This window comes from Ammospiza caudacuta, unplaced genomic scaffold, assembly GCF_027887145.1.
Source record: "Ammospiza caudacuta isolate bAmmCau1 unplaced genomic scaffold, bAmmCau1.pri scaffold_39, whole genome shotgun sequence".
NCBI lineage: Eukaryota > Metazoa > Chordata > Aves > Passeriformes > Passerellidae > Ammospiza > Ammospiza caudacuta.
In genome coordinates, this window is record NW_026683124.1 from 2719979 (window position 1) to 2732960 (window position 12982).

The 12982-nt window shown below is 52.6% G+C and overlaps 1 protein-coding gene and 1 pseudogene across 1 annotated transcript; both read left to right on the plus strand.

Annotated features, from left to right (window-relative positions):
• The window catches only part of LOC131571824 (zinc finger protein 345-like), a 527132-nt pseudogene that overhangs the window by 410222 nt on the left and 103928 nt on the right, over positions 1–12982 (plus strand).
• Positions 4353–12389, plus strand: LOC131571805 (serine/threonine-protein kinase pim-1-like). The gene is made up of 6 exons (XM_058824574.1): positions 4353–4391; positions 9908–10477; positions 10601–10651; positions 10849–11215; positions 11858–12034; positions 12283–12389. Exons 1-6 carry the CDS (start codon positions 4353–4355, stop codon positions 12387–12389), a joined length of 1311 nt encoding a protein of 436 aa, XP_058680557.1.

Genomic DNA, 12982 nt, shown 5'->3' on the forward strand with positions numbered 1-12982 from the left:
TGCAGGTGCCCATGGTGCCCTAAATAAGTTGGGATGCTGGCTTGCAAAGCAAACCAATGCCACCTCTTTGGCACTTTCTAGCCTTTTGCTTGTTGCTGATTCTATTTGTCATGCAACGCTTCAAAATAGAGCTGCGATTGTCTTTTTTTTACTTGCACAAGGCCATGGCTGTGAAGAATTTGAGGGCATGTGTTGCATGAATCTTTCTGACCATTCGCAGTCTCCATCCATGCCCAGCTCGCTGAATTGCTAAGGTTAACTGGAAACTTACAGGTAGAATCAGGTTTCGGTATTGATGGATGGCTCTCATCATTAGGCCTGGGGTCATGGTTACGTTTTGTTGTAAAGTTAGCATTATAGTGGGCATTATAGCTCTGTTAGTACTGTTAATTTTGCCGTGTTTTTTCATGTGCTTACAGAATATGGTGCAAAGGATGATATCTGCTGCATTTAATCAGACTATGCTTGTCCAACAGAAAAACGGGGGAAGTGTAGAGAGCTTTGTGGACAGTTGGTTAGATGAAAAAGGTTACATCGACATAATGCTGCTGGTTAAGCTAGAAGGGGACAAGTATAGGAGTCAGCAGTCAGTGTCCAATAACAGGCAAAGACATTGTGCCCTTGGTGCAACAACAGGATAGGGAAGAAGATCTTAGGCAGAAATATGAAGAATAGTTTCAATAAAATATCCACAAGAATGCAGAAGTAGGTGTAGTTGGCTGATAAGTAACTAACCAATAGTGAGCTCGCCTTTGCAATATGTATGAGCCTCATTAACAACGACATAAAGATGTGTACCTATCAAGAAAGTTTGAGATTTGCTGATCACTCATATTGCGTGCCGCATTTCTCTCGCTGATCCCAACAAGGAACTGCTAAGATCAGAAATGTTTTGAGGCAGAGCATGTTTATGTTGGGTTTGGGTGTCTCTGCAATAAAGAAAGCAGGGAATAAACCCTTGGAACAATGAAGCAGAGCAAAAGTGGAACATTTGGACGGTCAATTTGTTCCCTACAGCTATCAGCCAGCTGAATTAGGGGGTCATCTACTGGGTAATGCAAAGCTTCTTTTACTTCCACCACCTGGTGCCATTGTTTGTGTCCCAGTACTTGGTTTGATGTGAAGAGAATTAAACAAAATCCCACACAACAAGCTGCAACAGAACTCAGTGGGAATTACAGAAATAAAGGCCTTGAAAAGTAGCTTTGGAAAGGGTCTCCTTCCTAGACAGTGTGAAACGCTCAGGCCTGGCCCAGCTGGGCTTAGGGCTGACTGCCCTTGGGAAGGGAATGGAAGGGGATGGAGTTGGGCTGGGGTTTTGCAGCCATGGAAATGAGAGAACCATGGTGAGCATGTCACAAAGGGGCAGCCCCACGCTGGGCTGGTGCAGGTTGTGCTGGACATGGCCCCAGCGGCAGCAGACACGTCTGGCTCTGCCTCTCTGTGCCGAGCACCGGCAATTAGAGTCACCCGGCCTTGTTCAAAGGCTGGGACCGAGCTCCCGGCACTGACTGCTCTAAGAGTGTTCCCAAACTCAAACCCAGACACTTCTGCCAGCAGAAGCACGGGTTCAAACATGGATTTTACTGGAAAAGGAAAGACCCCTGAAGGAAAAGGTGAGGATAGGAAGGAGCTGAAAGGCCGGAGCCAAATGGAAAAAAAATCCCCCCAGATTTCAGAGAAAACTGGTGCATGGTGGTCAGTGCTGGCTCTGTGTCAGAGTAGGTGGCTAACAGCTACAGGTGATCCTGCAAGGACACCCATGGCATCACAACATTCTGTCATTAGTTTACTCAGCTTTCTCCATTTTGACAGTAGCCAAATCACTCATACGGTCAGCCAGAACAGGGACTGTGGCCACAGCTGACCACAGATTAGACATGGTCATGAGATGGAAGTCCTCTTGCTTTCTTTGTCATCTTAGTGAGCATTGGGCCTCACTACAGATAAATTTCCCATTCTTCCTCTGTTCGCTAATCGAGTCCAACCCTGAAAGTGGGATTACGGTGCTATAGAAGCACCAATAAGGCCTGCCTGCTTGCTGAGAGGTCTTTGTGGTTTTCAGAAATAACAGTCACAGCTGTGTGGGTTTTTTCTGTGGATTAACAGCCCAGCCTTAAGAAAGAATCTTTTTTCCCCTCTTATCATTGGAGCCTTCTATCTTTCCCTTCAGACTTGCGAACTCAATACTGCTCAGAGGAATTAAATGCAGGCTAATTCCATAAGAAATAAAACCAAATAAAATTTCTCAAGAATTAAAAATTATTCCCCTTGTGTGCCACACCCATTAGATGTGTTGATGATAAAGGTGTGAGTTCACTTAACTCACTTCTTCCCTTTAAGCATGGCTCAGCCTTGCATAGAGGTGAGATTGGATGTGAGCTATTCTCTGCTGGGAGGAAGGGTCTTGTGGCAGCCCAGAGAGGCTGTGTACATTGCCAAGGAGCAGCTGTGCCCTGCATGTGCCCCTGCAATGAGCTGTGCTGCTGCCAGTGCCCCTGGAGCTGTGGGGCTGCTGAGCTGTGGGGCAGGCAGAGGAGCAGGAGGGTGCGTGTGCAGCTGAGCCATTCCTGGAGAGCACAGGGCTCTGGGCTCCCTGCTGTCCCAGGGCAGCCCAGAGGCCAGGCTGTGCCTGTGCCAGCTCTGGGCAAGTGGCTCAGGGTTTGCCCTGGCCTGCCTCAGTGTCTGCCAGCAGGAGCATGTTTAGCTGTGCAACTGTTTAGAAGTTTGCAGAAAATGTGTCCCATGAAATATGGAACTTCAGCTGCTTTAGGTTTGCATTGTGGCCTCTGTTAAACTTTATGTCTCAGTTTTGCAGATCTGACTGGTTACAGTCTTACCGAGAAGTTTTCTCTGGACACTTCCAATGTTCCCTCACCCACAAAGTCCTTGTCGTCCATCCAGAAGAGCTCTCTTTCGTCCAAGCTCAGGAAGAAACTGCCGCCTGTGTGAAGAGTATTTGAAGAATAGGATTGATGTGTTAGGCTTGATGGTAACAGATGTACATATGTTCTGATCTTTAAATGTAGTTTTGAATTAATGTGGTTTGATTCTGTCTTTAAGTTTTGATAACATGTTTTTAATTGTAAATATTTTATTTTGATGATGAAAAAAAAGTAAAAAATTAATAACATTTAAATAAACCAGGAGGAGAATGTGAGACCAGGACCTGCTAGCCTAGAGATTATGGGAGTGCAGCTCACTCGATGTGCCAGTGTCTCACCACATCCTTTCCTCATTGGGCCTCTCCTCTTCCTCTTTGGCCATGTTTTCTTTGTGTCATCTGTGCTGCTCTTTGTTACTTGGCATTACAACGGGGCCACACATTGACATGTTTGGGGGACAATGGATCCAAAACATCCTGTCTAGTCAAAGGTTTTCTACCTAGGTGTGTTCTGTGCTCACCAAAGGCCTGAGCAAAGAAACCAAGAGAAGTGCGCCCAAATCCCAAAGCTTTGCCACTTTACAATCTCCCACAGATCTGGCTCACAGGTGTCTTCAATCACAATTCCATAGGTAAGAAGAGGTCATGGATTTCACTGGGAAATGATGCACTGCTTTGGCAAAGGTCACCTATATGTATATTTACTGGGGACAGCAGTGCAGCTGTGTTGTTTGCACCTTGTTTGCAGAAGGATGAGTGCCCTGGGAGGCCAATAACAAGTGACAAGGGCTCCTCAAATCTGCACTGCAGCCTGGGTGCCATTCAGCCCAGAGCTAGGGGATCATTTGTTCCCATGGACCAGTGCTTGCCAGTGGAATGAATTCCTGCACAGCTGGAAGAAGCAAATCTGGATTCAGCTCCAGCTCTTGGTGGGCTGCATGATCATTGACAATGCTGCCCTTCCAAAAATTATACTGCAGTTTCCTTTTATAGTCATTTGAAACTTTTAAACGTCACATTTCAATTTGCTTTGCCTTAAGGAAAAACACTTTTGGGCCCAGTGCAAACTGTAACCTTTTGGCAGCAAAGTCCTCATGGTTGCCAGCTTCTGATGTTACACAATGTCACCTGGCTGCCTGTGTTTGTCCCTGCCTAGCTCTGGGTCTAGTCCCGGCCTAGTAAAGCCCAGGCAGGGCGGCACATTGCAGGGAAAACTGGTCCATGAGCTTATGGGGTTGCCATCAGCAGCAGAGTGAATGTGCCCTTTGGGCATTTCTCTGGAGACAAAATTAGGGACCTGCTCCATGCCACAGTATTCTCTTAGATCTTTCTAAAATATCCTAGAAAAGGCTGTGAAACTTCACATCTCCTTGCACAGCCACTGTTTGAAGAGGGCCATTTTTGTCCCTTCTCAAAGTCATTGCTTTTGTACACCAGAAACATGAACATCCACCAACAGGAATGATGCATGGTCCTGTATTACAGCAACCTGAGTGGGTCGCTGAGGGTGAGAGAGAGACGGTGAATCTTGTATCTTGATCAGAAGGCTGAATTTATTAATATATGATATAATACATTATAGTTATACTAATAGAATATAGAGAGAGGTTTTGCAGAGCAGCTAGCTAAGCTAAGAATAGATAGAAAAGAATCCATAACAAAGTTGTGTCCAGGGACTCAGTTCCCTAGCTTGCACTGATGATTGGCCCTTAATTATAAACATAGAAAATGAGCCAATCAAGGTGAATCCTATTGCATTCCACAGCAGCTGATAACAATTGTTTACCTTCTCTTCGGAGGCCTCTGCCTTCCAGAAACACAGAAATCTGAAAGAAAGGATTTCTGTGGAGAAATGTCTGCGACAGTCCTGCTGCTGCTGCTTCAGAACACTGGGCAGTGCAGACCTGGGTGTTAACAATATGAGCACCTAATTAGCATTTCATGCTCCTTCAAGCTGTCCAGATCTCAGGGCTTTTTGTTTCAAAGCAGACACTGCACCATCTCTAGGGAAGAACAGGAAATGGGAAACAGCGACTGCCAGCCTTGCAGGGGTGTAGGGGAAAACCTGAAGTGTCTGCATCAAAAGATGAATGGGAAGAGTGTAATGGCCAAAGCAAACGCTTAGTTAGGATAGCAGGAGCAGTTCTTTACTGCATGCTTGCATGAAGATCATTTGGGATCTCCTTTTTGCGTCTCATGCAGAAAAGGAGCTCTTAATAATACCACACTACTTAAATCAGATTGGGATGCAGCTCTGTAGTGGTTCACAATGAAGCAGACTGCCTGCTGTGTCACTGCCAGCCCTGCTGAGCCTGCGAGGGACTGTAGTGTATCCCATGCCTGTTTTGCCTCCAAGCAGAGCTTGGTTTTCCTTATTAGTGTGGAGTAAATACAAGAGTAATAAAATGGGCAATTAAACTGGCCACTTTAGAGGATATGCTCATGCTTTGGCATGTCAGTTCTGTACCTCATGCACCCAAGGCTTGTTACTCATCATGAAATATTTTAATAAAAAACCTCCGCTCTCATGTTACATCTGAATAAAACTGCATCAGATCATCAAGAATTATGCTGTCAGGAATAAGACAAGAGCCTTCCGACACTCACTTGCAGCTGCAAGTCAGGAACAAGACAAGAGCCTTCCGACACTCACTTGCAGGCTGCACTTTGCTGCAGCCCTTTGTGAAAAGCTGCTGCAGACAGAGTGTTTGGAGTTGGTTTGGGCCTGTATGAAAGATCTGTGGAGCAGTGTGCAGGGCTCTCCTGGCAGGAAACTGTTTGTCCAAGCCCAGGGACACGGTGCCGTCAGGAGCGGAGCGGCCCCGCTCCCAGCCCGAGAGTCTGTGAGCTGAGCCACGCCGGGGAGACAAGGCAGCGAGGGGCTCCAGCCCAGCTGCTTCACTGCCCTGCCCGCCCCATGGAGCTCTGCCGTGGGAGAAAGCCGACACCGGATGAGTCCCCGAGCTTCCATCAGCTGCTGGAACTGCTCCGTGACAGCTCCTGTTCTTCCGAGAGAGACCCCGGCGCCTTCTTGGAACGCGTGTCATGGGGGGATTCTGTTTGGTAATAAACTGTTGGGGGTTTTCCACTTTCATCTATCAGTAATAATTTCCTATTGCTGGAAAGGGATTGTTGGCACACTTTAGAGGAGACAACTTCTTGCACAATATCCTGTTTGAAGTTGTCTCAAACTGTGTGAGACAGATGGCTTCACACAGGAGCATCCCCAAGGCTGCTGAGGGGAAGGCACAGAGGAAGACAAACCCAGTATTTCGGAGGGAACTCCTTGACACAAACCCAACCTGAGTTGTCAAACAGCAGACCTGATGTTTCGAGACATGGGCCAAAGGGGGAACCTTTCAGTGTGTTTGGTCCAGGCTGGGCTATGCTCGAGGCAAAGGTGTGTCAGCGTGTTGGATAATACTCTTTTCTTGACCTAGAGATGGGGACACTGAGAGGTGTTTTAAAAACTTTTATTCAATCTTCAGTCTTATGAGAAGGGTGAGAAAATACAGATGTTATAATTCATGCCATCACAATCAGAAGCCAACTACTTCGTAATTATAATACATTATAAGCGTTTCTTGGTCTTTCAGCCTTTTGCCATGCCATGTTGTAGATGCCTTAAAGCCAATGATTTAAAAATACTCTTTGTGGGTCCCATTACAATGCATCTTTCATAGCTCTGTTTTTCCAAAATCCTATTTGCAAGGCCATCTTTTGAAACTTTTTTCCAGCTGCATTCCTCTCTCAACAATATCTGTCCTATTCCATGGAATTTTTTAGGTTACCATTTCTTGTCTCAAGATTTACATACTGATTCATACTTTCTGGGCCTTCTATTAGGCCCTAAAAACTTTCTACAAACCCATTTCCCACATCAGTGCACTTGGCTCCTTCTCTCCTCATTGTGCCTGGCAAGCACAGGAGCCCAGAGCTCCTGCAGAACCCATCCCAGCACTCAGTGGGAGCAAACTTGTGTCCAGTCCTCACCTGGAGCTGCGGTGCCCAGCATTCCACCACTCTGGAATGAGGAACTGTTCCTGCTCTTTCAGAAGGAGCTAAGGAGCTTTGGCCTTCAGATCAATTGTCTTCAGGCTCCTGCAGTGCCTGGTGCTGCTCCCTTGCCAGCGGCACCCCAGGCCAGGGGGGCACATCTGGGCTGCTGTGTCTGGCTCTGGGGCTCCCTGTTCTGGGCAGTGAGGAGGAGCTGCAGAGGCTCTGCAGGACTGACAGGATGGGCTTTGGGGCTGGCAGGAGAAGCTGAGGGACCTGGGCTGCTGGAGCTTCTCAAGAGGAGGCCCAGGGCTCATTGGTCAACTGCTCCAAGTATTCTTTCAGAGAATCCCAGAATCAGCAAGGGTGGAACAGGACATGGAGATCATCAAGTCCAGCCTGTGCCCTGACACTGCCTTGTCTCCCCTGAGCCTCCCCCAGGATAAACAACCCCAGCAGCTCCCTCAGCCACTCCTCACAGGACTTGTGCTCCAGACCCCTGCCCAGCCTTGTTGCCCTTCTCTGGACACGCTCCAGCCCCTCCATGTCCTTCCTGAATTGGGGGGCCCAGAACTGCAAACAGCACTCGAGGTGCTGCCCAAGCAGTGCTGAGCACAGGGGAAGAATCCCTGCCCTGCTCCTGCTGGCCACACCATTCCTGATCCAGGCCAGGAGCCATTGGCCTTCTTGCCCACCTGGGCACACTGCTGGCTCCTGTCCAGCCTACTGTCCATCAGTCCCTGTAGGTCCCTTTCTGCCTGGCTGCTGTCCAGCCCCTCTGGTACCTTGTTGAGGGAGGGAGGCAGGGAGGGAATGGGTCCAGATCCAGTCCTTCCTGAAATGTGGTGTTTGCTGGCACTGCCAGTTCCCACATCTTGGTATTTCTATAATCTGGTACAGCCCAATTGCAGCAATTTGCTGGCAAAGAAAGCCAAAACCAAGCAAAGATCTGGTACCTACAGCAACCCGATCTCGTGTGTGCTGACACCGCCAGTACCCAGATCCGGAATTTTTCAGATGCCTGCACAGCATAATTCCAGCAATTTGCTGGCACAGAAAATTACCATCAGGAAATTTCTCAGTGCCGGCTCACCCCTCACCCAGATCTGGTGTGCGCTGGCACTGTCAGTGCCCACATCTGGAAATTTCCCTCTTCTGGCACCACCCATGTCCAGAAATTTGCTGGCAAAGATAGCTAAAACCTGGCAATTTCCCCTTGCCAGCACTGCCCAATCAGGAGTTTGCTGGCAGCAGGACCCCAGGAAAGAAGGAAGGAAAGAAGGAAAGAGGAAGGCATCCAGATCCAGTCCTTCCTGGAGCCTGGAGCCTCAAATGGGCTGTTTGCTGGCACTGCCAGTGCCCAGATCTGGAAATTTCCCTATTCTGGCACAGCCCAAGTGCAGCAATTTGCTGGCACAGAAATCCAAACCCTGTGGCAGCTTCCTGCTACTGGGTCTGGCACCACCCACATCTTGTGTTTCATGTAACCAGAACCCAGATTTGGAAATTTCCCGGTGCCAGCAGAGCCCAAATCTGGCAGATTTCTGTCGCTGGCAATGACACCACCCAGATCTGGTGTTGGCTGGCAGTGCCAGTGCCCAGATCTGAAAACTTCCTGGTGCTGGCACAGCCCAAGTCCAGCGATTTGCTGGCACAGACAGCCAAAGTTTGGAAATCTGCAGGTTCTGGCACCAGCACCATCCAGCTCTGGTGTTTGCTGGACCACCAGTGCCCAGATGTGGAAATTTCCCGGTGCCTTCACAGCCCAGCTCTAGCAATTTGGTTTTAGCTAGCTTAGGAAGAGAAGTTCCTCTTTCTGGGGAGGAACTGTGGCTTTCCTTTTTCTTGGAACTGTTTAAACCTGCTCTGGACTGAAAACCCAGACAAACACCGACAGCAGCTCACACCTGTGGCCCACCGAGCTCTGGGACGCTGCATTCCAGCACCAGAGGGACTTAGAAGAGACCGAGGGAGCCAACTACAACCCACAAAAAGGACTTTCTGAATGTGCCATCTCTTCAGCACTGTCAGAGGTTTTATTTAATATTATTCATTTTTCATGCTTGTGAATACTTTGCTTGTTAAACAAACTTGGGTTTTTCACTTTTCTCAAAGGAAGTCTTTTCCTGAACTAGTCGGGGAGGGGATGCTTGAACTTGCTTTCTAGATGGACCCCTATTGGAGATTTCCTCCCAAAATTTGCCCTAAACCAGAACAGTCACAATGAAAACTTCACATGTGGCATAATTCCCTGATGGAAAATCTTGCAACAGAAACTTGACCTCGTTCTCCATGAGAGGTTCTTGGGGAGAGCAGACAGGAGAAGATTCCTGGAAAACTGAAACAGCTTTCCAGAAGTAAAATGAAAATGAAAGAAACAATCTAAGATGTTTTCCCTTATCTATTTCTATGCTCACCTTTTTCATGTTGCATCCCAGTAATTCCAGATGCATCTCATCTCTAAGATCGATGACGTAGTGATTTTTAGACACTAAAATACCATGAGCCACACACAGTTTTCCTTCCCCTGTTTTTACTGGAAAGCAACACTGGAGATGTAAGTGCAGTGCTGGGCTCAGGTAGGAATCCTACCCCAAGGGAAGGTGCCCCGACAATGTTTGACCCTCAGCAAGGACAATGCACAGCAGCGAGCGGGGGGGATCGCTGTGCCAGAGTGCAGGAGTCAGGGCTCTGCATCCGGGCTCAAGGCTGCAAAGTTCCCGTGTTTGGGTAGACGGAGGGGCTGTCCCCGGGGCGCGCAGGGTTCGAACGTGGGGCTCGTGGGGCGAGCGGGGAACGGACACGGGGACGAACGGCCCCGGTGCCTCAGTTGCAGCGGCGGCAGCGGCGGCAGCAGCAGCGGCGACAGCAGCAGCAGCAAACAGATAGTTTTAAACACTCTTTCTATTTCTCTTTTTCTTTCTCTTCTTCTTTCTCTTTCTCTCCCTTTCCCGCTGTCGGGCACCCTTCTCTCGGGGTCCCTTGTCCGGCGTCCCTCTCCTCTCCCCGCCTCCCTCTCCCCTGCAGGGCCGGGCCATGCCCCCGGCCCGCCCCCGGCCCCAGGCGGGGCTGCCCCGTGCCCGGCCCCGGCCGTCCCGCCGCGGTCTCGCCTCCGCCCGGCTCTGGCCGTACTGGCGGTGGCGCTGCTGGGCGGGCATCAGTGCCTGGGGCTGGGGCGGCATCGCCGCCCTTCGGCTCCGCCTGGCCCGAGCCCGGCCCCAGACCCGACCTCGGCCCCGCCCCCGGCCCCGACCCCGGCTCCTCCCGGAGCCTGCGGAGCACACATGTGGCGCGGCCGCTCCCGCCGCCTCCGCTGCGGCTTCCCCGGCCCGAGCTCCGCCGCTCGGCACCGCGGCCGCCGGCCCCGAGCCTCCCGTGCCGCGTTCCTGGGAGCGAACGCCTGGGCATGGCCGGCCCGGGGCGGGTGAGGGGCGCTCGGGGGCCGTTGCTGGCCCCGGGCCGAGCGCTGACAGCCGCGTCCCGCCCGCAGGGACGGCGCAGGAGGCCCTGCAGGAGCGCTACCGGCTGGGATCGCTGCTGGGGCGCGGCGGCTTCGGCAGAGTCTTCGCGGCCACGCGGCTCTCGGACGGCGCCCCGGTGAGCGGCGGGGCCGGCGGCGGGCGCAGGAGGAGGGGATGGAGGGGGAGGAGGGCGGAGGGCGGAGGATGGGGCTCGCAGTGCGGGCAGCGAGCTCACCCCGCTGCTGCCCTTGGCTTGCAGGTGGCCATCAAAAGGGTGCCACGGAACCGCGTCCGGCACTGGGGCGAGCTGGTGAGTGAGCGGGGCCAGCAGCCGGGGCTGCCGGCCGGGGATGAGCCGAGGCCCGGCAGGGTGGGAGCCGCCAGGACGCCCCGAGGGAGAGCGGGCGTGGGGCCAGCGCAGGGCGCAGAGCATCCCGGGCTGGCTGAGGGCTTCCCCAGGCGTGGCACGGCATCGGCCCCACTGACGGCGTCGTGCTCCTCCCGCAGCCCGACGGCACCAGCGCACCCCTGGAGGTCGTGCTGCTGGCCAAGGTGTCCACTGGCTTCCCCGGTGTGGTCCAGCTGCTGGAGTGGCTCGAGCTCCCCAACTGCATCGTGATGGTGCTGGAGCGGCCAGAGCAGTGTCAGGACCTGCAGCGTTTCATTTGGGCACGGCGGTTCCTGCCCGAGGAGGAGGCGCGGGAGCTGTTCCGCCAGGTGCTGGAGGCCGTGCGGCACTGCACCAGCTGCGGGGTCCTGCACAGGGACATCAAGCCAGAGAACATCCTGGTTGACCTGGACACCGGGCAGGCCAAACTGATTGACTTTGGCTGTGGCACCTACCTGCAGGACACAGTCTACACTCACTTTGCAGGTGAGCCTACACAGGGCTATGCTCCTGCTGCTGACATCTCATGGCCCAACATCTCCCAGCCCAAGCTGGCTGTGGCAGCGGGGATTCTCCCTTTTGCTGCCAGTCAGGGCACTGAGTCTTCAGCTGAGTTGCTTTAGAGCGGGGCTGGGTGGGCAGCCATCTTCCAGCCCTGCTGGCAGCCTTTGCCAGCCACTCTGCCCAGGACTGGGACTAGGCTGGGGCAGCCAGCCCGACCAACACCCCCGTGGGTGGGGGTAGCAGAGAGGGAGGGCGGAACCTGTGCCCCAGCCACTTTGGTGTGCAGATGAGAGGAAGGGCTTGGACTGCTCCACTCGCCCTGTTTCCCTTGGTTTCATAATATTTTTGGGGCAATGCAGGCAGGGAGGATATGGGCAGGTTTTTTCCCCAGCATGGAGTGGGTTTTTCCTTTGCATGTCATGGTCGGGCCTAGCCAAGGCTGCCCTCTTCCAGCACCAGAGGCTTCTTTTCCAACCCTAACTTTGTGCACAAGTCCCAGGTGCTGGCGAGAGGGCAGTGGTCACCCTGTGTGCCCCTGATGCAGCCCCTGCAGGCGCAGGGATGCTGGGGCCAGGCTCTGGGAGCAGCAGCATCCCCCTGATGAACTCCATCTGTATTCCATAGGAACACTGTCCTACAGCCCCCCGGAATGGAACGACTTTGGCTGGTACCATGGCGAGTCAGCAACGGTCTGGTCCCTGGGCATCCTGCTGCACCAGATGGTCTGCGGGGAGCACCCTTTCAGGAGGGGCCAGAACCTCAGCTGGGGCCAGCTCCCGCTGCCACAACGGCTCTCTCAAGGTGGATCCTCTTCTCTGGGCACGGGGGGAATGCCAGTGCTGGGAGCCAGCAGCGGGGTCGTGGGCATCCCGCTCTGGCAGCTGCTGAGGAGGTGGCACATGTCCTGCTCTCCTCCAAAAAAGGGAATTGATGGGAAAGTTTAGACCCAGCTCTGAGCACATCCAGCATGGCCTGGGCATGGGAATAGTGGGGCAAAGCAGACAGGAGCCTTCTCTGGCTGACCTTCAGTTTCTGCTTTTTCTCCCCAGAGTGCAAAGACCTGATCAGGTGGTGTTTATCCGTGAACTCATTGGACAGACCCACACTGGAAGACCTGTTCTGTGATCCTTGGGTGTGGGATATTCCTCTGCCATAGAAGAAGGGAAAGAGCCACAGGCACACTTTGATCCAGAGCCCTGGTAAGTTCCTACTCCACATGTGCCTTGGCAGTCAGAAGCAAAGGAACCCAGAGCTTTTTGTGCTGCCAGTGTCACTGCACCGGGGTCATGGGATGGGAACACGCAGGCCTTGTGCTGGAGCTGAGCTGCTCTGCCCAGCACTGGTGGCTGCCATCCCAGCTGGTTTTGCTTGTCCTGGTTCCCTGACAGCTGGGGCCCTGGGCAGAGCCCTGAGAGCCTGGTCTGCCCCCAGGGAAGGAGAAGGAGCCCCTGGAGAAGCTGTACCGGGTGGGGATGCTGCTGCTGCTGCTGCTGCTGCTGCTGGAGACAGCGAGGGTGACATCAGTAATGACAAGCTCTTCCTCAGCCTGGCCACGGGAGGCTGAAGGTGATGGACTTTGATTCTGGCACCTTCTTCAAAGCCAAACTCCACAGGGAATTTGCAGGTGAGTCCCCACCCAGGGAAATTCTGCCAGATTTGGGCATTGCCCATCATGGCGGGGAACCAAAGGCTCCCCCTTTGCTGGGGCAGATGCAACTCATTCTTCAGTGGCTGCCCAGCTGCTTTTGG